The following is a 24,958-nucleotide window of genomic DNA, read 5'->3' on the forward strand; positions in this document are numbered from 1 at the left end:
CTCAGAGCTCCGAGAGCCCATACGCAGCAGCTGGGAGTAGCCTGCCGCACCAGGGGAAATCCCTGCTCCCTTTCGCTGAAAGGACCTGGTGCTGCTCCCTTGCTCAGGAGCAATGGGGGGACTGCAGTGACCTGCACCAGAGCTGGATCCCCCCTCCCCCCCCGAAGGATTCACTGGGTCTAAGGGTCGGGGAATCTAAAGCAAACCCACGGCCGAAGGGCGGCTCAGGAGCAGGAACATGAGACGTCAAAGCAAGGCCCAGGGTTTTCACTGGTCTTTGAAGAGGAGCCCCCCCCCCCCCACGGTGCGTTTCCTGGGCTCTGCACGTGCCGCCTGATGGAATTGCTGTGCAGGGAGCTGTTGAGGGGGGCAGCTCTGCATCGCCTAGCAGGTTGCAAAGGTTATTTGGGGACTGAATGGCGGCAGCTTCGTTACCCCCTCACAGGGAGTCAGGCCAGGCAGCTCGCGGGCACTGACCCTGCCTGGCTGTGGCCCCTTGGCTTTGAGTTCAAGCTGGGCAGCAGCTGCAGTTGGACAGGCTGTGCACAGAGCCTGGTACTGCTGCAGTGTCTGCACTGGGGCACTGGGGCCATGCACAGAGAAGGACAAGACGTGTCACCGGATGTGAAATTAACTGCCCAGGCTGGGGTCTGAGTCCTGTGCCCTGAAAGGGGAAGATCCAGAGGTGGAATGGCCCACCTGGAATGGACTCAATGCTGCTGATGCAAGGAGAACCCCAGATGGATTTCTGGGGCCACCTGGAATGGACTCGATGCTGCTGATGCAAGGAGAACCCCAGATGGATTTCTGGGGCCACCTGGAATGGACTCGATGCTGCTGATGCAAGGAGAACCCCAGATGGATTTCTGGGGCCACCTGGAATGGACTCGATGCTGCTGATGCAAGGAGAACCCCAGATGGATTTCTGGGGCCACCTGGAATGGACTCGATGCTGCTGATGCAAGGAGAACCCCAGATAGATTTCTGGGGCCACCTGGAATGGACTCGATGCTGCTGATGCAAGGAGAACCCCAGATGGATTTCTGGGGCCACCTGGAATGGACTTTGTCCAGAACAACTGGTCACCCTTTCCCGGCATTCCCCACTGTCTCCCCAGGAGCTGGTGTGGTGTTCACTGGCCGTGCTCAGTGGCATACAGGGCCCTTGGTCCTTGCAGCCTGAGCAGTGCCTAGATTGGCAGGGCAGGTAACTCGGAGGAGAGGACGGGGCTCAGAGCTAGACGCAGGGGAGGTCGAGCTCCTTGCTGCAGAGGTGAGGACTAGAAGGCAGTTCAGCTGCCATTTAGTTCCCTGTTGAGGAGACACCAGCAGCAGCAGCAGCAGCAGCAGCAGCAGCAAACAAACATCTCATCTGCATATTTGCATATGGAGATCAGACAGCTCTCGATCTACAGGAGAAGCGGGGGAGGGGGAGTGGTGGCTTCTACTGGCTGTTCAGCAGCATTGGGCCAGATCCATCTCTTGCCCTGGCATAGATCAGGAGGCACACCAGTGACGCTAAGGGGCAAGCAAGAGGAGACTCAGACCCTGTGCCCCAAGTTACCCTGTGTCCATGGGCTGCTCGGAATTTGTCCCGGGTGAATGTGCATTGCTGAGCCGTCTCTGAAGGCGGATTTGCTGAGCACCAGGAGTCTGGCTGCAGCACCACTGAGCGTAAGGTGCCTTCTGCTGCTGCTGGGGTCTGTATCAGCCTGAGCTGAAGGCTGCTGCTGGTACCAAAGGAGCTGAGCCCTAGCAAGCATGGCCAGATGAGACCAGTGACAGCCTGAGACCTCGCACGGCCATCTTTCTGGTGCCAGCTGTACCAGGATTTCTTTTACAATCTGTGAAGCACCATGGGGCTGAGACAAACATTTGGTGGAACCAATTGGGAGCTACCGTTTCCTCCAGCTAAGTCAATGGCATCTCCTTGTTTCCAGCAGTCCCAGCCTGTATACCTGGGATGCATTCTTGCAGACCCATGCTCCAGAGCTCCCCGTGGCCCAGCTGCCTCACTGACCCTTGAGTCGTTAGTGGCTGAGGAATCACAGGTGCAGTTGATGAGCTTTGAAGAATCAAAGGCCTGGTGTCAGGACAGACTCCCGTGAAAGTGACAGGGTGGGGAGAAGTAAGGTGGGAAGAGCCAAGTGGGTGCAGGAGCAGCTGTGGGGTGGTACCGGGCCATTGGCTGGCCCAGGAAGGACTAGCCATGGGCAGTGTGCACCAACCCTTCTTCAAACATGAGATGCCTAAACCAACACCAGGACAGAGCAGGCTGCCAGCGTCCAGGGCCTTCCCCTTGCCTCTCTCCCCCCATTCCAAGGCTACCACATCCCCAACTCTCCCACCAGCTGCGCGCTCTGAGCTCTGGGTTTGGTAACCGCGCGGCTGGCTGGCTGCAGGACCCAGCCCCTAGAGGGGCAGACCCCCTGTTACACAGACAAGCATGAGGCCTTTGCAGAGAACGAGAGACTTGTAGGGTAGCAGGGCTGCCAGCATTCCAGCTACCTCCTGGAGCTGCTCTAAGAAACGGGCCTTCCAATGCCCAGTAGCACGGCTGAGCTGAGCCAGGCTTAGCCCCGGCGGGCAGGGGTATTAGACACTGCTCCCTAGTGTGACCAGGGCTTGCCTGTGCTTCCGGGAAGGGAGGCCAGAAGGAGGCACGAGCGGGCCTGGACAGTATGTGGCTCGTAGATACTTGCCCGCGGGTGGAAAATGTTCAGCCCACTTCAGTAAAACTAAATAGCTTGGGGAAAATGTACAGCGTCGCCCCCGCTGTGATTCGAGCTAAGGGGAAGGTCTAGGATGGTTGTTTCCTACTTGCCCAGCCCCCCGAGGTTGCAGACAAGGGGGCACAGCCTGTGGCTCTGAGCCAGCCATCCCACCTGCAGGTGCAGGCGCCCTCCCTGGGCAGGCTTGTGGCAGGCATGTCCTGGAGGATCCCAGTGCGGCTGATTCCCTCAACCGTCCCGTCCCACCCCAGCGGCAGACACCTGCCCGGCCTTCCCGCCCTCCCTGGAGGCTGAGGTTCACAAGCTGGCGTCCAGGGGGAGCGGTGGGTCTGTAACTCACCTCGCTTCTCCAGGCAGTGCGACGGCCCCTCTTCCCAGCCATGCCAGCACTGGGAGCATCCCTGCTTGAGAAGGACCAGCAAACACCTCTGTCTCTCAGCCGCACCATGTGGTGTCCCCAAGCCCTGCTGACGGACAAAAGTCCAGGGCTTCTTCAAGGCCTGAGGTGTCCTTTCGCCACCAGGCTGCAGCCATGAGAGAGGCTAGAAATGTCCTGAGATGATGACCTAGTCCAGCTCTTCCCTCTCCTCCTTGCTGGAAAGAGCGCAGAGCACACCGAGGACCTGTCGAGGAGAGGGACGGAGTGCAGCAGGATGATCTCAGCACCTGCCCCCAGGGACCTGACCCCTCCTTCCTAGGAGCCAGAGCCCCAGAGGGGCCCCCAGCTTTGCCAGCCAGCCTCAGAGGTGCTGCCCTGCGGCTCAGCCTGGGCCAGGAGAAGCATGAATTTTACTAGATTAGTTACATTGATTAACCTGCCCCTGCTGCAGCGGCTGGCACTGCTGGATGCTCAGTCCTTGGGAAGGCGCTGCAGTCCAGCTGCTCAGAGCTCCCTGCGCAGCGGTGCTGGGGGTGCACAGGGCTTGTCCACCATCTCTTGTGACCACGGGTGCGGGTAATGACAGGCTGATCTCTGGCGTGGATGGAGGGGTGCCACTCGGGCACTGAGCGCTCACCTCAGTGAGGATGCTGGCTAGGGGGCCATGCAGGTGCTAAGGAGAGGTGGGCATTGGCAAACAGGTCCCTCTGTCAGTGGTTCTCAACCCAAGCCCTGCACACAGCAGGCTGATTCCACCGCAGCTCCCTTGCCAAAGCTTGGCACAGACGCTCGAAATAACCCACCCCTTTTCCAGTGCTGCAGGGGGGAGGGGGAGTGGTTCATGCCATAGCAAATGGGAGGGTGGGGGCATGCAACGGGCCTTGCTGTCCTTCTAAAAACTCTTCTCTGCCAGGATGCCTACCACACACTAGACAATGGCTGGGCTGCGCCCTGCCCATCATGCTGCCTGGCACTGCCCCCTTGTTTCCTTGGGCTCCCCTCTCCTGTCGGTATCTGCCTGTTAGCCCTCGGAAGGGCCAGGGACCTTTTTTCCGGTCTGAGCCCCCTGGGGGCCTGCTCCGCAGTGGTGATAAATACTGAATGGGAGCGGAGGTGGGGGCCTGGGCTGGGCAGGAGAGCAGATGTGTCTGTAGGACAGTCTCTAATGAGACTCACCCGCCATCAGCGTGTCTCTAATGCACCACGCTGAGATGGAGGCAGCCCAGCGACAGCTAGGCAGCTCTCCAGACCCAATGCAGAGCTCACCCATTCTGAGGGGGGGAGTTTGGGTCCCAGCACAGGGTCAGTGGCTTTGCCAGCATCATGTCCTGGGTGAGGGGTACGCGGGGAGAGGGGCTGCTCTGGAATCCTGCTAAGGCAAACAGATGAGCAGGGCTGGAGGATGTGGGTGAGCCGCAGGCTGGGTGCTGCATTAGGGATGGGAATGATGCAGGGGGTGTTGTACCCACTGGGAGGGTCGGGGGGAGCCCTCGAATGGAGCCAGTCTGTGGGGGGAGGCTGGAATCTGCAGTGGAGGAAGGTTTGTCTTGGAGGCTGGATCAGGCAGGTGTCAGGGAGTCCTGGCACATTCTTCACTGCTGCAGCTCCAAGGCCGTGCGCTCTTGCCTGCTGGAGCTTTCCTGTCCCCTTGGCAATGGGGAGCCGGTCTGCTCACTCCCAGGCAGGTGGTGCCTAGGGTGAGGTTCCTGCAAACCGGCCCTGGCCCTGGGTTTGCCAAACAGCAGCAGGCCGCAGGCCTATGGGCCTGGCGTGCAAAGGTGGCTCTTGGGTAGATGCTTTTAGTGCCTGCGCCTCGGGGACGGGATATTCGGCATAAACACCTGAGACCCCAACAGCCAGGCTGGTCCAGCACTTAGTGCCAGGGAAGCAGCGTTTTTGTCCCAGTGCAAAGACTCCCAGGGTTCCTAGCTTTCTGGCTCCCCCTTGGCTCATCCCAGCCCCCTCCTCCCAACAGAGAACATAAGAACATAAGAAAGGCCGTACCGGGTCAGACCAAAGGTCCATCTAGCCCAGTATCTGTCTACCGACAATGGCCAATGCCAGGTGCCCCTGAGGGAGTGAACCTAACAGGCAACGACCAAGTGATCTCTCTCCTGCCATCCATCTCCATCCTCTGCCGAACAGAGGCTAGGGACACCATTCTTACCCATCCTGGCTAACAGCCATTAATGGACTTAGCCACCATGAATTTATCCAGTTCTCTTTTAAACATTGTTCTAGTCCAGCCTTCACAACCTCCTCAGGTAAGGAGGTTCCTGGGGTCCTAGAATGTGAGGTGGGAAGGGGCCGTTGGGATCATCAACCTGCTGCCTGGCACAGGCCGGGATGCGCAACTGTGTAGAGCAGGAGCTGGTGCCATGTTGTAACCCCCTCGACTCTCGTCACCCTGCCAGCTCGGTCCTGGTGCTCTTGGTTCCACCAAGCAGGAACTGACCATGTCACACAGACAGAGCCCCTCTCCAGCGCTGTGCCCTGCAACCCCCCCACCAGCCACCAAGGAGGCACTGGGCCTGCGCTGGCATCAGTTCCTCATGGGCCGACTCGCTATTGACCCCTTTGCGCTCCAGACAAGGCTCAGAGGGGAATCGAGCAGTAGGAAACCCTGCTCCCCGCAGCCAGTGCTCTGTGCTGCCTGCCTTCCCGGGGCGGATGCTCGTGCCTGACACAGGAGGAGGCCTCTCTTGGGCACTCCACGGCCTACACTGTCCATTCCTTGTGGCCAGCCTGATCCTTGTTACTTCCCAGTCATGGGGCAATGAGTCAGTCACTTGCCTCTTCCCCTGGCAGACGTTTGCACCCACGGCGTGAGCTGCAAGTCTGCAGCCCATGGGGCAGGGCCTGCCCTCACCCTGCTGGACTTTGCTGCCAGGGATGCATTTGGGAAGCTTCTGCTGCTTCCTGGTGTGGGTGGGATGGGATGTTGGAACCGCACAGGTGAGGGAGAGATTCCCTCCTCCAGAGGCACTCCATCCCCGGGAAGGGCTGCAGCAGGACCCCGGCGGGTCACCCCTGGCTTCCCAGCACCCCTGGCTTTCCCCACAACTCACAGCCTAGACCTTCAACCATGTCAAACCAAGTGGGCTGGAGGCCGGCAGAAAGAGGGTGGCTGAATCCTGGCCCTTTCTCTGTAGTGTCTGGGACTGGGCAGTGCAGGGCCAGGCTGCAGTGGTATTGTCTTGGGGTGTGCGAGCAGAGCCAGGCCCATGCCTAGGGCTGCTGCTTAGAAAGAGCAGCGAAGTGTGTAGTGGCCCCTCTGTGTGAGACTGATCGGGGGCTGGCCAGGATCCCAGAACCCCCCATCCCTTGCAGTGGGACTGGCATTGTACTCAGGCCAGAACCCAACAGCGGAGAGGAGGGGATTGGACTGTTCTGTTTTTATAACGGTGTGTAGTGTTTGCAGGCTGTGCTCATGGGGCTGAGTTGTGGCTTTGCTATGCATTACTTTGTGGCTTAGTGCAGGTCTGGGTTGCACAGTTGTACTGTCCTGTGTTGGTGTTCTGTTGCTGTGTTGTGTTGTTTTTTTGTCACTGTGCTGTGTTTCAGTGTTGCGATGCAGTTCTGTACTGGTGTTCTGTGCTGTGCTGGATGGGGTTGTGTTGTGCTGTGTGCTGGTGGTGTGATTCTCTGTTAGAGGGGGGTTTGTTGTGTTGTGTTCTGTGGGGTTGTGTTGGATGGGATTGTGTTGTGGTTCTGTGTTCTGGCTCTGTGCTGGGTGGGGTTGTATTGTGGGTCTGCATTAGATGGGTTGTGTTATGCTGTGTTGTGGCTCTGTGCTAGGTGGGGTTGTGTTGTTGTGTTGCTGTGATGTGCTGTAATAATTCAGACTGTCTCCTCCCCTTGGCAGGCCCAGGCCGATGGAGAATCGCTTTGTAAGTGCATTTTCCTACTCGTTTGCTCTGTGCATGCTCCGGAGCTTTACTTGTGTCTGGGAGCCCATCTGTGCGCCCGGCGGGCAGGCGGGTGGGCAGGCAGAGCACTCCCTGGGTGAGCAGCAGGGAGCCGAAAGCTGAGGACCTTAGTGACTGCATCAGCAAAGCTTTCCCTGACTGAGCTGCCTAGGGAGTGCAGCTTCAGGGCAGGTTGTGTCCCTGATCGGCCCAGGGACGCCGTGTGGGGGACGAGAAAGGCACAAGGTGACCCAGATGCATCTGAGTTCATCAGAAACAGCCCTGTGCCCCCATGGAGCGAGCCCTCCCTCGGCACGCCCCTCCCTCCCTGCCTGGGGCCTGCAGCAGCCAGGGCACCTGCTGGCATCAGCCCCCACCGTGGGTTCTGCGCTCCAGGGTCAGAGTCAAAGGCCCCCCAGGACCTCCAGCTCTCACTGGGGCCTGGGGGCCTGAGTGCCAGGATGGATGTGAAGGGAAATGGGCCTGGTGAGATCTCTGTCCCCACATGTGCTGGATGCTGTTTGGGACAGGTCCAGCGCTGGACTAGTGGGGAGCTGTGGGTCAGGAGTGAGGGGCATCGGAGAGCTGAGCTGAGTTGTGGGAAACTTGCCCATTTCCTGCCTTGCTGGGCCAGCTCAAGCCAGGCCCAGGAATCCTTTATGTGGTTAGGCCCAGAATTGCAAATCCCTCATATCCGGCCTGGCAGGCGAGCGTGGCAGCTGTCGGGACCATGCTGGGCAGCTCTGACCGAGCGGCTCCCCTGGGGGCATCGTCCCGCCATGGATAAACCCTCCTCTTCCTCCTAGCGGGGAGCAGGGGCCTGGGGTGTGTCTGGGCTTGGCTGAGGGTGCCGAACTTGCACCACATTGATCCTTTGGCAGAGAGTGACATGGGGCATCCCCCAGGGGTGTTCTGGGGACCCCCTACATATTCTGGGGACACCTCTGTTATGTGGGGGCCTTGCCAGCTCATGCTGATGCTCTCCACCCCTCCCGGCTCTGGCAGCCTTGTTCCCAGCAGTGCCTGCCAGGTGCCATAGGGACAGGTGCGGGTACGAGGGACACAAACCAGCCCCCGCTACAGCTCTGGGTCCTTCCAGGGGCTGAAGGGGCATGGCTCAGTGACCTCAGAAGAGCTAGGTTCTAGCCTTGCCACTGTCACTGTGGGGCCCTTCAGTGCCTCGGTTTCCCCACCTGTAGTATAGGGTGCTGAGGGGAGAGAGCTGCCCCATGAAGCTAGGTGATGTTTCCAAAGGGTGTTGAAGCTGCGCTGGTGCCTTGCGGGCTGTGATACCCCCTAGGGCCAGGCTGGAGAAGCTGATTGTACTCAGGGTCACTCCAGGCAGCTCTGGATCCCCAGATGCTGATGTCAGTCCCACACCCCCAGATTGATCCTGCTCCCAGACAGATGCTGGCCAGTGATTTACTGTGTCTGCCTTCTGCTAGGATCTAAGCAGACCTGGGGCCACAGACGGCTGCAGCGACAGCCAGTCCCCGAGGGAGCATTCCCAAAACTTGCCCTACAGAGGGAAGAGGCCTGGGTCTCCCTCTGACAGCCCTGGGGGAGACTTTCTTAGATCACAGAGCCCAGCTGGTGTGCTGAGCCTCAGCCCTGGGGAGAGGTGCCCGGTGTGCCGTGGCTCTGGGCTCTGTGAGGGGTGGAGGAGGGGCTTGCCCAGCTGTGCCATGGCTCTGGGCCCTGCGAGTAGGGCTGTCAACTGTGGTTGGACGTATTCCTGGCCGTTTCATCACATGACATAATCTTTAATTAAAAATTTATCTTTAATTCCTGGAGACTCCAGGGCAATCTTGGAGAGTTGGCAACCCTACCTGTGGGGGTGCCCGGTGTGCCATGTGTGACAGGTTCCCCCTGGGGTGCCACCTGGAACTGGGGTACTACTGAGCCCTCTGACCCACCAGCCTGGGCTCCCTTTGCACTGTACTGCTGTAACAAGCTGCAAAGCCCTCCCAGCTTGCACTTTCACCAGCATTCACACAGGTCAGGACACACCCAGCTGCAGTTACATAGAATCATAGAATTCAAGATCAGAAGGGACCATTATGATCATCTAGTCTGACCTCCTGCAAGATGCAGGCCACATAAGCCGATCCACCCACTCCTTAAGCAAGCGACCCCTGCCCCATGCTTCGGAGGAAGGCGAAAAACCTCCAGGGCCACTGCCAATCTACCCTGGAGGAAAATTCCTTCCCGACCCCAAATATGGCGATCAGCGGAACCCCGAGCATGCGGGCAAGACTCTCCAGCCAGACCCTCTGGAAAAAGGCTAACAATATCCTATCATTGACCCATTGTACTAATTACCAGTGTGGCACTTAATTGACCTATTGACTAAGCCCGTTATCCTATCATACCATCTCCTCCATAAACTTATCCAGCTTAATCTTAAACTCATGGAGGTCCTTCGCCCCCACTGTTTCCCTCGGTAGGCTGTTCCAGAATTGCACTACTCTGATGGTTAGAAACCTTTGTCTAATTTCAAGCCTAAATTTCCTGACTGACAATTTGTATCCGTTTGTCCTCGTGTCCACATTAGCACTGAGCTGAAATAATTCCTCTCCTTCCCTGGTATTTATCCCTCTGATATATTTAAAGAGTGCAATCATATCTCCTCTTATCCTTCTTTTGGTTAAGGAAAACAAACCGAGCTCCTCAAGTCTCCTTTCATACGACAGGCTTTCCATTCCTCGGATCATTCTAGTGACCCTTCTTTGTACCCGTTCCAGTTTGAGTTCATCCTTCTTAAACATGGGAGACCAAAACTGCACACAGTACTCCAAATGAGGTCTCACCAACGCCTTATATAACGGGACTAGCACCTCCTTATCTCTACTAGAAATACCTCGCCTAATGCATCCCAAGACCGCATTAGCTTTTTTAACGGCCACATCACATTGCCTACTCATAGTCATCCTACGATCAACCAGGACTCCTAGGTCCTTCTCCTCCTCCGTTACTTCCAACTGGTGCGTCCCTAGCTTATAACTAAAATTCTTATTAGTCATCCCTAAATGCATAACCTTACACTTCTCACTATTGAATTTCATCCTGTTACTAATACTCCAGTTTACAAGATCATCCAAATCTCCCTGGAGGATATCCCGATCCTTTTCCGAGTTGGCAATACCTCCCAACTTGGTGTCATCCGCAAACTTTATCAGCCCACTCCTACTTTTGGTTCCGAGGTCAGCGATAAATAGATTAAATAAAATCGGACCCAAAACCGAACCTTGAGGAACTCCACTGGTAACCCCCCTCCAACCCGACAGATCACCCTTCAATACGACCCTCTGCAGTCTCCCCTTTAACCAGCTCCTTATCCACCTCTGGATTTTCATTTCGATCCCCATCTTTTCCAATTTAACCAGTAATTCCTCATGCGGTACCGTATCAAACGCCTTACTGAAATCAAGATATATTAGATCCACCACATTTCCCTTGTCTAAAAAATCTGTTACTTTCTCAAAGAAGGAGATCAGGTTGGTTTGGCCTAACCACCAGCTTCCCAGCCTAGGAGCCCAGAGCAGTACCGTCCTGCCCTGGTCACATCTGGCCAGTATATGGGTTTAATGCCCGTCCACCTCTCCCTCAATGTGATGAGGACCATGCACACTTATGGTGACCAAGCTGAGATTTTCCCCAGACACCTTAGTAAATGCTCACTGGTTTGGATTAAAACATAAAATAAGTTGATTAAATACAAAGGATAGATTTTAAGTGATTATAAGTGATAGCAAACAGATCAAAGCAGATTACCTAGCAAATAAACAAACTCACAAACTGAGCGTAACATCCTAGACAGGTAGGATATGAATTAGCAAATTCTCACCCTGAGTGATAAACAGCCTGGCAGATTCTTAAGGCGTAAGCTGCCTTGGCTTTGCATCCTGGCTTTCCCAGGTTTTCATACACAGGCTAGAAATCCCGGTAGCCGGGGACCATCACTTCCCCCTGGTCAGTCTTTGTTCCTCAGGTGTTCCCAGGTGTGGTGTTGCAGGGAGTTTGAAGTCCCCCCAGGATGTCATTGTCCCCCTTTTATATCTTCTTCCCACGCTGGAAAGCTCTTTTGCTGTGACCTGGGTCAGACAGTTCCCCTCGTGCAGTGCTGGCTCGGAGAGGTTTCTATAGCACACAGTTCCTGGGGTGATCCTGCTGCTTGTGTGCATTTCCTCAATAAGCCGTTAACACTGTTTGGCCTTTTTACTGTTGTACCTGAAAGGCTGCTTGTGGGTGCGTTCGGCCTCACAACGTGTTTCAGTAACACACACGTGGCCAAACTTCGTAACTTCACATACAACGATAGCACATACAATCCCACGAGATAGTAATGTCTAGCAGATCAAAACTTTGAGAATGATGCATCACAAGGCGCACTTTGTACAAAACATATCCTAACTCCATGACAGTGGTGAATATTGGGGTGCCAGGGTGTCACACCCAACACCCTGCGAGGGATGTGGGGGGTGCCCGGTGTGCTGCAGTTCTAGGCCCCGCAAGGGTTGGGGGAAGGGAGTGCCCAGCGTCTGTGACTCTGAGCCCTTGGAGAGGGATGCCCAGCATGCTGTGGCTCCGGGGGAGGGGCAACCAGCATGGCGTGGCTCTGAGCCCTGGAGGAGCCAGCTGAGCCAGCTTTCCGTGGCTCTGGGGGAAGGGCGCCCAGCATGCCCTGGCTCCGGGCCCTGGGGGGAGGGTGCCCAGGAGTCACTGCTGGTGCTGCACACTGGGGGTTCCTTGGTGACTCTCCTGTGAGTCACTCTCCAGCCTTGGCAGGCACCCATGGAGCCAGCTACGGGTGCGAGTCCCGTGTGTCAGGAGGGACCTAGGGCGTCTGTGCCTGGCTCTGCACGGAGCAAGGAGCTAGGGCAGGCTCAGGCCCCAGGACACGCTGCTGCCCTGATGCCTGGCCCCTTGTTGGCAGGCCAGTGGAGCCAAGGAGTGCGTGCGGCCCAGAGACCAAACTCCCTGTTCGCCTGGCCGAGGCCCTTTGCTGGGGGGCTGGGCCTGCCACTCCCTGGAGATAGCGGCCTGCAGTCCCAGAGCGGCCAGTGGCAGGCAGCATGGTCTAGTGGCTAGTGCAGCTGGTTCTGTCCCTGGCTCTGCTGCTGGCCTGGGCACAGCCCTCCCCTCCCCCCTCCCGCTCACTGCTCCCCCACGGCTGCCTGGCCTGCTCAGACTCAGCTCTTTGGGCAGGGCCTGGCTCGCTGTGTCGGTGCAGTGCCCGTGCAGGGGCCCTGATCTCAGCCGGGCTCTCCAGGTGCTGCTGGAATGAGCGTGAAAATGTGTGTGGTGTCAATTGGGAGTGACTCCCTGACCCCAGTGCAGGGACTGGGTTGGGCTGGTGTACGTGGGCTTGGCGGGAGGACGGGGGTGGCAGATTGTGGCCTCTGCGTTCGGGGAGCAGGCATGCGAGGCTCGCTGGCGCGGGGTCTGCATGGCAATGAGAAGGATTTCGCTGGGTGCAGAGCATGGTAGCACTGCCCCGTCGTAGCTGGAGGGCCTGTCTGGCGGTGCCAGCATTAATAATTGCCGGAGGAAGGCAAACACAGCTGGGAATGTCTGCCCAGCAGTGGGTCTGAGCAACAGGGGCTGGGTCCAGGGCAGGTAATGCAGCCACCTGCACTGGGATCTGTGGCTCCTGCATGCTGAGAACTGGGCCATGTGGATCCTTTGCCATGGGGCAACCAAAATGCACCCCAGAGTTTGGCGCTGCCCTGTTGGGTGCTCCCAATGAGAGCACCGGTTGCTGGATCAGACAATGATGCATTCTGGGATCTGTGGCCTCGGTATGCTGCCTGAGAGAAAGGGAGCTGAAATCTGCTTCCTCTCAGGCCACCCGGCAAGTGGGTTTCTAAGGCTGGGGGCTGAGCTGGTTTTCAGCTGGGCAGAGTTCCCAGTTCAATCCTCAAAGTGGTGTGAAGGGGCCTGTGCCGGTGTGAACCCCTCATCGCTAGTAGCAGCTGCCTGGATAATAACCCAATCTCCTTCGCAGCTGTGCAGCTGCTGTTGCTCCTTCTCCTGAGGGTGGCAATTGACTAGCTGTCTCTGCGTGGCCCTGGCCAGGTGTGATGGATGAGGGAACGCAGGTTGCAGTCCACTAGCCAGACGCAAGGTACCAGGTGCAGGAGTCGGAGTGTCTGTTGCAGTCCGTGGAGCAGCTGCGCTGTCCACTGGCTGCTTCGGTAGCGTGTTCGTAACTGGAGCAATGTCTGGCTGAGCCTGCTGCTGCACTTTCCTGGGGATCTTCGTTAAATGCAAGTGACGTGAAGCTAGCTCCTGATGGGCCCCTGCAGCGCTGCGTCTCTCCTGGATGCGTTACCAGGCTGCATCTCCCCTCTGATGCGGCTGCTGAGCAGCACCTGGTGGCTCCCCTGGTCTACCCTCTCCTCGACTCCCTTGGGATCCCCACTGCTGGCCTCTCTCCTCCCGGCCCCTCCAGCCCCAGCCCAGCTGGAGAGATCACAGCCATGGGGCCAGCTGTAATATGCGGGTTTCTTCTCTTTCAGGAAGAACGATGTGCCAAGCCAGCATGTCTCACACACCGTAGAGCTGCCCTGGGTGGGCTCTGCTCCACCCCACCCCAAGGTAAGAGTCCTCTCCGTACCCCCCATGCCACGGTGCCTTCCCCAGCCCCCCGAGACACCCAGGTGTGGGTCCCTGCAGCAGTGACTGAGCTGGGGGCCATGGCTGCAGACAGGCCTTGGGTGGGGACACCCCAGCTGCTGGCTCTGCAGGGGGAGCGCCTGCCATGGTAGGCGCGGGGTATAGTGGCCTAAGCAGGAGGCCTGTCGTCAGGACTCTGAGGTTGCACTTCCAGCCCTGTGTCTGACTAGTGTGAGCTTGGGCAAGTCCCTGTCCGCTCTGTGCCTCAGTTTCTATTTCTTGGAGGGTCGCGATACTGAGCTGCTGCCCGGGGGCTTTGCTTGGTGGATGTGTGTACCACGTGTGAAGGTGACATGGGTAGGTCTCTGCAGCCTGGACAGGCTGGTACGTCAGGGGCAGAGACCCTGTGGGATGCTTATCCTGAAATACCACCACTGTACAGTCTGAGGTGGGTAGCTGCCAGCCCCCCTCTGCGCTGGCAGAACAGAGCCAAGCTCCCTCGAGCTGGGGTTGCCCTACTCCAGGATTTGTGCCAGCTCCTGCAGGTGGTGCCTGGGCCGGGCACAAGCTGGGCAGGAAGGAACCTGTGTTTGCAGGTAGTGCCCTGCTGGGGATTTTGTCCCAAGGACACTTCCCCCACACTGGGTAGGTGAACGCCCTCAAAACACAGCAGGCCAGATTCAGGTTTGGGGTAACCCTGCCAGGGTCAGCAGAGCGACAGGAGTGCGATCTGGACTGGCTTCTTTCCTCTGAAGAGTGCCTCCTTCCCTCTTCCTGCCCAGGCCCTCCCACATCCTCCCCAGCTGATCCCCCCTGCAGTATTTGCAAGGGAAATGAGCACAGGGCAGAGGTGAGAGCCTGCAGCTCTGCCTGCTGCTGGGGCCTGCACAGAGGGCAGAGGGTTCTGGCCCCTGCCAGCCAGCCCCTGCCCTGCTCCTGCTTCATCAGCCTAGCTCATAGAGGAGGATTAGTGGGGGAGTGAGTGCCAGGGCAGGGGGCGAGGATGGGCAAAGATGGCACAGACCCATCACCAAGCCCAGCCCCTGCCAGGGCAGGGTCCTTCCCTTTGGTGCCGTGTCCTCAGAGACCCAGGGTGACTGCGGGAGAGCTGTGGACAAGGGCACTGGTCCCTCCTTGTTGGCTGACACGATGCATCTGAGGACATGACTCAGAAGCCCATTGCCCGTTTCCCTATCACGTTCTCAGCCCCACTCTGCTTCGCTGTCCTCTCACACCCCGAGGTGCCCCTGCCAACCCCAAAGGGGAGCCTGCATCTGCCCCACCCAAGGTTCTGATCTCTCTGGCTCCTTTTGGGTTAATTGTGGAGCGAGGGTCAGGGAGACCTTGTAGCCAGAGTTCCGAGGAAGGCCACAGCTGCTGCTGAGGGATCCAGGCCCAGCCAGTCCTCAGCCTGGATTCCCTCTGTGAGCCCTGCAGCCACTTGGGTTGGTTTTCTTTGCCTGGCAGGTTTTCATAGAATCATAGAATCTCAGGGTTGGGAGGGACCTCAGGAGGTATCTAGTCCAACCCCCTGCTCAAAGCAGGACCAAACCCAACTAAATCATCCCAGCCAGGGCTTTGTCAAGCCTGACCTTAAAAACCTACACAACTAGGCCACAGGTGCTTGCATCAGGGCCACCCGGGGGGGGGCAAGAGGGGCAATTTGCCCCAGGCCCCGGGTCCCGCAGGGGCCCCCACAAGGGTCCTTCACTCGCTCCGGGGGGCCCGGGAAACTCTTGCGGGGCCCGGGCCCCTGGAGCTTCTTCTGCGGCGGGGGGGCCCTCAGGGTGCTAATTGCTCCTGGGACTGTTTCTCCCCTGGGGCCAGACTCAAAGGGCCTTGAAGCAAATAGAAAGACTCCTATTGACTGTTTGGTGCTCAGTTTTTTTCTCCTAGTTTTTCTTTGACTCAGGACTGCAGTGAGTCTTATGCAGTGAGAATTGCCGGGATTGCTCTGCTGTCCCTTTCAGATCAGTATCAGGTTTGCGTCCCTCTTAACCCTCTGACCCCACTTCAGCTCTCCCTGATGTGTCAGATCTTGTTGGCAGAGGTTCTCAAGGTCTGTCCTCTCTCTCCCCCTGCACTCCTAGGATGGGTTGTCTGGACTTGCCGATTTGAGCCTGTAGGTTAGCGTAACGTAAGAATGTTTTTCAGAGTGCTGTGTAAGCTCGAAAGCTTGTCTCCCTCACCAATAGATGACAGTCCATTAAAAGATATTTCCTCACCCACCTTGTCTCTCGAAGAACATAAGAACGGCCATAGTGGGTCAGACCAATGGTCCACCATCTAGCCCAGTGGCTGGTGCTGGATGTATCAAAGGGAATGAACAGAACAGAGCAATTTCAAGTGACCCATCCCCTGTTGTCCAGCCTCAGCTTCTGGCAGTCAGAGGTTTAGGGACGCTCAGAGCATGGGGCTGTATCTCTGACCATCCTGGCTAATAGCCATTCATGGACCTATCCGCCAGGAACTTGTCCAGCTCTTTTTGGAACCCAGCTGTACTTTTGATTTTCACAACCTCGCCTGGTAACGAGTTGCACAGGTTGACAGTGCATTGTGTGAAGAAGCGCTTCCTTATGTTGATTTTGAAACTGCAGCCTATTCATTTCATCCGGTGACCCTAGTTCTTGTGTGATGTGAAGGGGTAAACAACACTTCCCTAGGCACTTTCTCCACACCAGTCACGATTTGATAGACCTCTATTATATCCCCCTCAGTTGTCTCTTCTCTAAGGTGAACAGTCCCCGTCTTCTGAATCTCTCTTCATATGGAAGCTGCTTGATACCCTTAATCATTTTTGATGCCCTTCTCTGAACATTTTCCAGTTCTAATATCTCTGGGGGGGGGGGTTGAGACGGGGTGACACACTATTCAAGGTGTGGGTGCACCATGGATATATACAATGGCATTATGATATTTTCTATTTTATTATTTATCCCTTTCCTAACGGTTCCTAACATTCTGTTCACTTTGACTGCCGCTGCACATTGAGTGGATGTCTTCAGAGAACTATCCACAGTGACTCCAAGATCTTTCTTGAGTGATAACAGCTAATTTAGACCCCATCATTTTATATGTATAGTTGGGATGATCTTTTCCATTGTGTATAACTGCATTTATTAACCTTGAATTTTATTTGCCATTTTGTTGCCCAGTCACCCAGTTTTGTGAGATCCCTTGTAAGTCTTCAGCTCTGGACTTAACTGTCTTGAATAATTTTGTATCTTCTGCAAATTTTGCCACCTCACTGTTTCCCCATTTTTTGGATCATTTATGAATATGTTCAACAGCACAAGTCCCAGTACAGACCTGTGGGGGACAGCACTATTTACCTCTCTCCATTCTGAAAACTGACTGTCTATTCCTACCTACCCCTTGGTTTCCTATCATTTAACCAGTTACTGATCCATGAGACAGCCTTCCTGCTTATCCCATGACTGCTTTACTGCTAGTTTACTTCGAGCCTTGGTGAGGGACCTTGTCAAAGGCTTTCTGAAAGTTCAAGTACACTACATCCGCTGGGTCACCCTTGTCCACATGCTTGTCGACCCCTTCAAAGAATTCTAGTAGATTAATAATGGTGAGGCATTATTTCCCTTTACAAAAGCCATATTGACTCTTCCCCAACAAATCGTGTTCATCTATGGGTCTGATAATTCTGTTCTTTATTATAGTTTCAGCCAATTTGCGTGGTACTGAAGTTAGGTTTACTGGCCTGTAATTGCCAGGATTGGCTCCAGAGCCTTTTTAAAAAATAGCCGTTAAAAATACATTGGCTATTCTCCAGTCATCTGGTACAGAGGCTGATTTAAGTGATAGGTCACAGGCCACTGTTAGTAATTCTGCAATTGCATATCTGAGTTCCTTCAGAACTCGGGGGGGAATCCCATCTGGGCCTGGTGACCGATCACTGTTACATTTATCAGTTTGTTCCAAAACCTCCTCTAATGACACCTCAATCTGGGACAGCTCCTCAGATCTGTCACCTAAAAGGAACGGCTCAGGTTTGGGAATCTCCCTTACACCCTCTGCAGTGGAGACTGATGCAGAGAATTAAGTTAGCTTCTTCACAGTGGCCTTGTTTTCCCTGAGTGCTCCTTTACCACCTCAGTTGTCCAGTGGCCCCACTGATTGTTTGGCATGTGTCTGGCTTCGGATAGTTCCAAGTATCCCCTCCTCTGTGTAGGAGGTTTCCATCCCTCCTGGCTGATCGAATGTCTTCTCCTTTGGACAGAGAAAAGGAGGAAAAAAGGTTTAGCCCCCAGTCATTTTAGAGCCCCCCATGTCGCTTAGGAAAGAGCCGACTCTCTGAGACTCCCCCTTCAAGTGGTTGCAGATCCTCTCCGCTGTGGCAGCATGAGCTCACTCTGCAGAGCCTGTCTCTGCCTTTCTCCTGCCCTGCAGCCTCGGCTGACTCTGTTCCTTTTTCTTTTGTTGCTGCTCCAATTTTTCCACTCATTGCACAGGCATTTTTTACCCTTGGATCTTCCAGCTGGTTGCTCAGGAAGCGACATTAGCTCCTGCTGGATCCGGGGCCCTTCTCTTTCCAGCTCTGCCTTGGGGGCTAGTTGCACATGCTTAGGATTCTCCACCCTTCTTTGTGTAACGCCGACAGACCCCGGCTGGCGGAGAGCAGGATCAACCCGGGGATCTCTGGAGCTCCGTGCATGAGCCTCTGCCGCATGAGCTAAAAGCCAACTGGCTGTTAGCTAAAGCTGTTACGCTTAAACAAACCACACGAGATCTTTTTATAGCGGAAAAGGCAACAAGCCGCATTTATTGAGAATACAGCAATTAGCATATGCTTTTCAGTCACATCCCCACCCACCCCCCATGCACACAGTCCTGCCAGTCGATGTTTATAGTTACCAGTCCAGAGTCTGGATCAATCTAGTGGCCAGCCAGATTGGTCGCAGAGGGGAGCCAGGCTCTATCTGTCGCAATCCGATGCTCCTGGAATTGTGGCAAGACGAACCCAAAGCCCCATGGCAAAGCACACTGTTCTTATAGTCCTTTTTCTCCATTGAAGTCTATGGATTTTGCTGTGTCCGTTTATGACCAGTTACTCCTCAGTGGGTGTTATCTTTTTGGCTGGCCCAAAACACCTCCGGCAGGGTGATCCTGTCTGGTTTTGATTTAATCAATTATCTTGTGTTTTAAGGGTGCAGCCTTCACCTCAGGGTTGTCAGTCTGCCCCTCCTCAGCCATGGATGTGCGCTGATGGTTCTCTGGCATCTTTAAGTCTCTTCACTCCTCCTCCCTTGGCCATCTGGCTTCAGCAATGGCCTTCACACCTTATCTTCTCCCGATGCATGCACTCCTCCTTCACACAAACAGTTCTTTACAGAGACCTTCGAAAGGTAACAAATAGCAGTGGTTTATGTTGAACAAGAAAGGCATCGTAAATTAGGCCTTACTAAATTTTGCAACTATCTTTTCCTACATTGGGGCCTAGGCCTTCGAAATTCCTTTAATCTAATTAACATAGACACAGACAAGATCCTGTCTGTACTTGCAAGGCATGAATAAAAAGAAAACGGCTAATGCTAGTTCACCTCTAGCCCGATATAACACTGTCCTTGGGAGACACAAAAATCTCACCGCGTTATAGGTGAGACCCTGTTATATCAAACTTGCTTGTTCCCTGACCGCCCCCCCAGACCCTTGTCCCTAATCACCCCCCAGGACCCCCCTGTCCTCTGACTGCTCCGACCCCTATCCACCCCCCACCCACCCCCGACAGGCACTCACCGGCAGCGGTGGGAAGCGGAGCAGCCTGGCCCCAGCCCGCTCCACTTCGCCACCTCCCAGCTTCCCGCTGCCAAGGAGCGCAGGGAGGTTGGGGAAGGGACGCCCCCCGGCACTCACCGGCGGCGGGAAGCGGAGCGACGTGGCCCCAGCCTGCTCCACTTTCCTTGCCCCGGCCCCAGCTGCGTCGCTGCGGGGAGGCTGGGGAAAGGTCCTGCACTCACCGGCGGCGGGAAGTGGAGCGAGAAGGCCCCAACCTGCTCCACTCTACCCCCTCCCAGCCGCGGCGCTCCGCTTCCCACCGCCGGTGAGTGCAGGGAGGCTGGGGAAAGGACGCCCCCGTACTCACCTGTGGCTGGGAGCTGGCGGAGTGGAGTGGGCTGGGGCCGGGCTGCTCCACTTCTGCCACTGCTGGTGAGTGTGGGCGGGATCCCTTCCCCCAAGCCCCATCCGCTGAGCGACACGGCTGGGGCCGGGGCAAGGAAACCAGCGTGAGATGCTCCTGGCCCCCCACTAATCCCCCAGGCCACTCTGGGACCATGGGGCCCCCAAAAGTGCCCTTCCACAGCTCCTGCCCCCCCAGACCCTGGGGGGGGACCTCTGACCACCCCTGAGACCCTCTGCCCCTTATCAAGCCCCTCGGCCCCAGCCTGGCCCAGCACCCTTAACACGCTGCTCAGAGCAGCGTGTCAGAACTTTACTCGCCTTGTATGCGAACCGCCTTATATCGGGCTGCGTTATATCGGGGTAGAGGTGTATCCACTATCCTATTCATTTATTCTGATACCTTAATTCTTACTATAAAGCATACACTGTATATAGCCAAAATATAACCAATTCTATAGCACAGTACCCATGGTACAACAAGGCTGTAGAGCAGACTCATTAATCTCTCTCTCTTAGTGTCTCGGTGCCACTAGATGGGACAGACACCACAACCAGGAGGCATGTGGGTTACATTTGCACACGGCAGTTTCGGTCCTTCCTCCTGTCACCCTTGCACCCGGCGCCTCAGTGCCCCACAGTATGCTGCACCCTGTCCTGCAGCCTGCATCCTCGGGATGCCCTGCTTCCGCAGGCCCCCTGGGAGCTCCAGCAATGGGAGAGCTCCTGACGACGGAGGTGCAGCCTGCCTCCCCTCGATCCCAGGACCAGCCCCATGCCCAGGCAGGGATCCTTTCCCCCAGCAAGTTAATCCCTGCAGGTAAGAAGAAAATCCACGGTAACTTCTTCCCTGGCTAGGGCACCCCTCCCACCCCCACTCCTGCTGTGCCAGAGCCCCTCGGTCCCAACCCACAGCTCTCCCCTGCTATCCCAGTCTGGGGCTCTCCTTGCCCCAGCTCTGCTGGTGTCCCCCAGTCCCTGTGCCCGTCCTAGTTGCCAGCACACTGCCCTATAGAAGTGGGGGGAATTATCCAGGGGAGCCGTGTGTCTGCTACGATCCCTCCATTCACCCAGTCCAGCGACGGCTCTGTCACTTCCTGGGGAAGATAAAAGTCCTTCGTCTCCATTCGAGATTATTGCTGGGTTTTGAGAAATCACCTCTGCCCTTTTCTCAGTGCCCTTGTGAATGCCCCTGCAGCGTGCAGCTCTATGCCGCCTTGTGCTGGCACCCATGCTCAGCCCCCCAGCCCAGAGCCTGTTACTGCCAGCTGCTGGCTGGCTGCCTCTGCTGGTCTGCATGACGAACAGACAAGATACAGCTGGGCAGTGTCACTGCCAGCAAGGCATGTGGTGGGCAGTGTGACCTGGGCCAGCCACCCCCCACTTACCCTGGCACCTGCCCTGACCGCCCGGGATGTCCCAGCACCAGGGCCGGTGGGGAGGGAAGAGATGATCTGCCCCTAGGGACCTTGTCCTGTGCTTTAGCCTATTCTGCCCCCAGGTCAGGATGTTTCTTCTGATATATACGCCCTCTCCTCCCACAAGTCCCAGCCACGACCCTGTGTGCCACCTCCAGCAATGCATCCCCCTCCTTGGGGTTTGCAGCCTTTGCCTGTCTCCCAAGCCAGATCGACATCACCCTGTCTCCAAGCTCCCCGTGGCCCAGCAGTGCAGTGCCGTGCTGGCTGGGAAGGCAGCGTTTGGCCTCCAGCAGGTGTGGTATAGGAGGTGCAGGCCAGGGGTGCAACAGGAAGAGCAAGTTGCAACAGCCTCCTGTAGGCTCCCTAGGACTTGCATTGCCAGCCAGAAATGCTGTAGCAGCATGTGCTGCCCCCCAGCGTGCCCCCTGTGCCAGGGGAATTCTCCCTCGAGCAGCGTCTCGGGCCAGAACTGCACCCCAGGAGTGGACCCAGTGGAGCTCTATGGAGCAGGGCCATCGCCTCTGCTTTAAGGCGTGTCGCTTTTCATATGCACCCCAATCGCACTGGGCCGTCTCCTGTAGCCAGCTGCGAGTCTGGGCCCCGTGACGTTCTGTGCATGGTGATCTCGCTCTGTTATTCAGCCACCTGTTGTGCCGGCCAGAGACTCAGGTTTCCCTTTCTGTACAAACATTCCAATAGCAGAAGCATGTCGCTCAGGGGCTGTAAATTATTTACAGCCGCGCACACAGGCAATGCCACTTTGGTTTGAGGGGAGGAGGGCTGGCCTCCCCTTGGAGCACTGTGGGGACAGGGCTGATGATAGCATTTCAGGATGATACTTTGCAGAGACTGGCTGCTGCTCTCCTCATCTGGCACCTTCAGGTATTGCCCAGAATAGCCTGGTTCATTTGTTCCGTGGTGAAATGCTCGGAGCTTGGCTCAGCTCTCGGCTGCTGCTGTCAGGACTTCCTGGGGGTTGGGCTCTGTGGGCCGTGGCCCATCCTGCCTTGACTCCTCACCAGCCTCAGATAACAACTTGTTCCTGTGCTCAAGCGAGATGGCTCTGTCTGTGCGTTCACACCTCTGATGTGCTGGCTTCCCACAGGCATGTGGTGCAGGTGCAGGGGCATATGAATGCTGACATCCAATCCAGTTTCTGCCAGGGCAAGTCATGCCTGACTAACCTAATTGCCTTCTATGAGGAGATAACTGGCTCTGTGGATGAGGGGAAAGCAGTGGATGTGTTATTCCTTGACTTTAGCAAAGCTTTTGATACAGTCTCCCACAGTATTCTTGCCAGCAAGTTAAAGAAGTATCGGCAGGATGAATGGACTATAAGGTGGATAGAAAGCTGGCTAGATCGTCGGGCTCAACGGGTAGTCATCAATGGCTCCATGTCTAGTTGGCAGCCGGTATCAAGTGGAGTGCCCCAAGGGTCGGTCCTGGGGCCGGTTTTGTTCAATATCTTCATTAACGATCTGGATAATGGGATGGACTGCACCCTCAGCAAGTTCGTAGATTACACTAAAATGGAGGGAGAGGTAGATATGCTGGAGGGTAGGGATAGGATACAGAGAGACCTAGACAAATTAGAGGATTGGGCCAAAAGAAATCTGATGAGGTTCAACAAGGACAAGTGCAGAGTCCTGCACTTAGGAAGGAAGAATCCCATGCACTGCTACAGGCTGGGGACTGATTGGCTAAGCAGCAGTTCTGCAGAAAAGGATCTGGGGATTACAGTGGACGAGAAGCTGGATATGAATCATAGAATCATAGAATCTCAGGGTTGGAAGGGACCTCAGGAGGTATCTAGTCCAACCCCCTGCTCAAAGCAGGACCAATTCCCAACTAAATCATCCCAGCCAGGGCTTTGTCAAGCCTGACCTTAAAAACCTCTAAGGAAGGAGATTCCACCATCTACCTAGGTAACCCATTCCAGTGTTTCACCACTCTCTGAGTGAATTTTTTTTTCCTAATATCCAACCTAAACTTCCCCCATTGCAACTTGAGACCATTACTCCTTGTTCTGTCATCAGGTACCACTGAGAACAGTCTAGATCCATCCTCTTTGGAACCCCCTTTCAGGTAGTTGAAAGCAGCTATCAAATCCCCCCTCATTCTTCTCTTCTGCAGACTAAACAATCCCAGTTCCCTCAGCCTCTCCTCATAAGTCATGTGCTCCAGCCCCCTAATCAAAACTGGACACAGTACTCTAGATGTACTCTAGTCAGCAGTGTGACCTTGTTGCCAAGAAGGCTAATGGCATTTTGGGCTGTATAAGTAGGGGCATTGCCAGCAGATCGAGGGACATGATCATTCCCCTCTATTCAGCATTGGTGAGGCCTCATCTGGAGTACTGTGTCCAGTTTTGTGCCCCACACTACAAGAAGGATGTGGACAAATTGGAAAGAGTCCAGCGGAGGGCAACAAAAATGATTAGGGGGCTGGAGCACATGACTTATGAGGAGAAGCTGAGGGAACTGGGATTGTTTAGCCTGCAGAAGAGAAGAATGAGGGGGGATTTGATAGCTGCTTTCAGCTACCTGAAAGGGGGTTCCAAAGAGGATGGCTCTAGACCAGGGGTAGGCAACCTATGGCACACGTGCCGAAGGCGGCATGTGAGCTAATTTTTAATGGCACTCACACTGCCTGGTTCCTGGCCACCGGCCCAGGGGGCTCTGCATTTTAATTTAATTTTAAATGAAGCTTCTTAAACATTTTCAAAACCTTATTTACTTTACATACAATAATAGTTTAGTTATATATTATAGACTTATAGAAAGAGCCCTTCTAAAAACATATTACTGGCATGCGAAATCTTAAGTTAGAGTGAATAAATGAAGACTCGGCACACCACTTCTGAAAGGTTGCCAACCCCTGCTCTAGACTGTTCTCAGTGGTAGAAGATGACAGTACAAGGAGCAATGGTCTCAAGTTGCAGTGGGGGAGGTTTAGGTTGGATATTAGGAAAAACTTTTTCACTCAGAGAGCGGTGAAGCACTGGAATGGGTTCCCATGGAGGTTTTTAAGGTCAGGCTTGACAAAGCCCTGGCTGGGATGATTTAGTTGGGTATTGGTCCTGCTTTGAGCAGGGGGTTGGACTAGATACCTCCTGAGGTCCCTTCCAACACTGATATTCTATGATTCTATTCTATGATTCTATGGTACTTGGATGGGAGACTTGAGGTGCTGTGGAGATGCAGGTGATGATTCAGTAGAGGGTGCTCTTCCCTTTCAATTAGCGTTGTGCTGATAGTTTCCAAGGCCAGGAGGGACCCTTGTGCCCATCTAGTGTGACCCTGGAGAGCCCCGGCCAGAGATCTGCCCCTAGTAATCCCTAGGGCAGAGCTTTGAGAATGGTCAGGGATGGAGAATCCATCATGACCCCAGTGAATTGGTCCAATGGTTAATTACTGTCACTGGTAAAAATGTTCGCCTTAGTCTGAACGTGTCTCGCCTCTGCTTCCTGCCACTGGGTTGGGGCAGAGCTGTCGCTGCCAGCCTGACAAGCCCCTTAGGAAATATTTGTTCCCCACGTAAGTACTTACAGGCTGGGATCAAGTCAACCCCGAGCCGTCTCTTTGTTCGGCTACATGGATGGAGCTCCGTGAGTCAGTCTCTATACGGCAGGTTTTCTAACCCAGTTTAATCACCCCCTGGCTCTTCTCTGACCCCTCTCCAGTTTATCGGCATCCTCCTGGAGCTGTGGCTGGAGCCAGGATGCCAGGAGCAGGCGCCCCAGTGCCAAGCACAGAGGAAAATGTCATTC

At 55.5% G+C, this 24,958-nt stretch overlaps 1 protein-coding gene across 3 annotated transcripts in view; it reads left to right on the plus strand.

The window, feature by feature from the left end:
- LOC123354277 (RAP1 GTPase activating protein) overlaps window positions 1-24,958 on the plus strand; it is a 172,573-nt gene that overhangs the window by 81,356 nt on the left and 66,259 nt on the right. For all 3 annotated transcript variants that reach the window (XM_044996127.1, XM_044996125.1, XM_044996126.1), the window contains exon 3: window positions 13,540-13,618. In XM_044996127.1, coding sequence (XP_044852062.1) covers window positions 13,540-13,618 — 79 coding nt within the window. The remainder of the gene's footprint in view (window positions 1-13,539; window positions 13,619-24,958) is intronic.

This window comes from Mauremys mutica, chromosome 21 (genome assembly GCF_020497125.1).
Source record: "Mauremys mutica isolate MM-2020 ecotype Southern chromosome 21, ASM2049712v1, whole genome shotgun sequence".
Taxonomy (NCBI): domain Eukaryota; kingdom Metazoa; phylum Chordata; order Testudines; family Geoemydidae; genus Mauremys; species Mauremys mutica.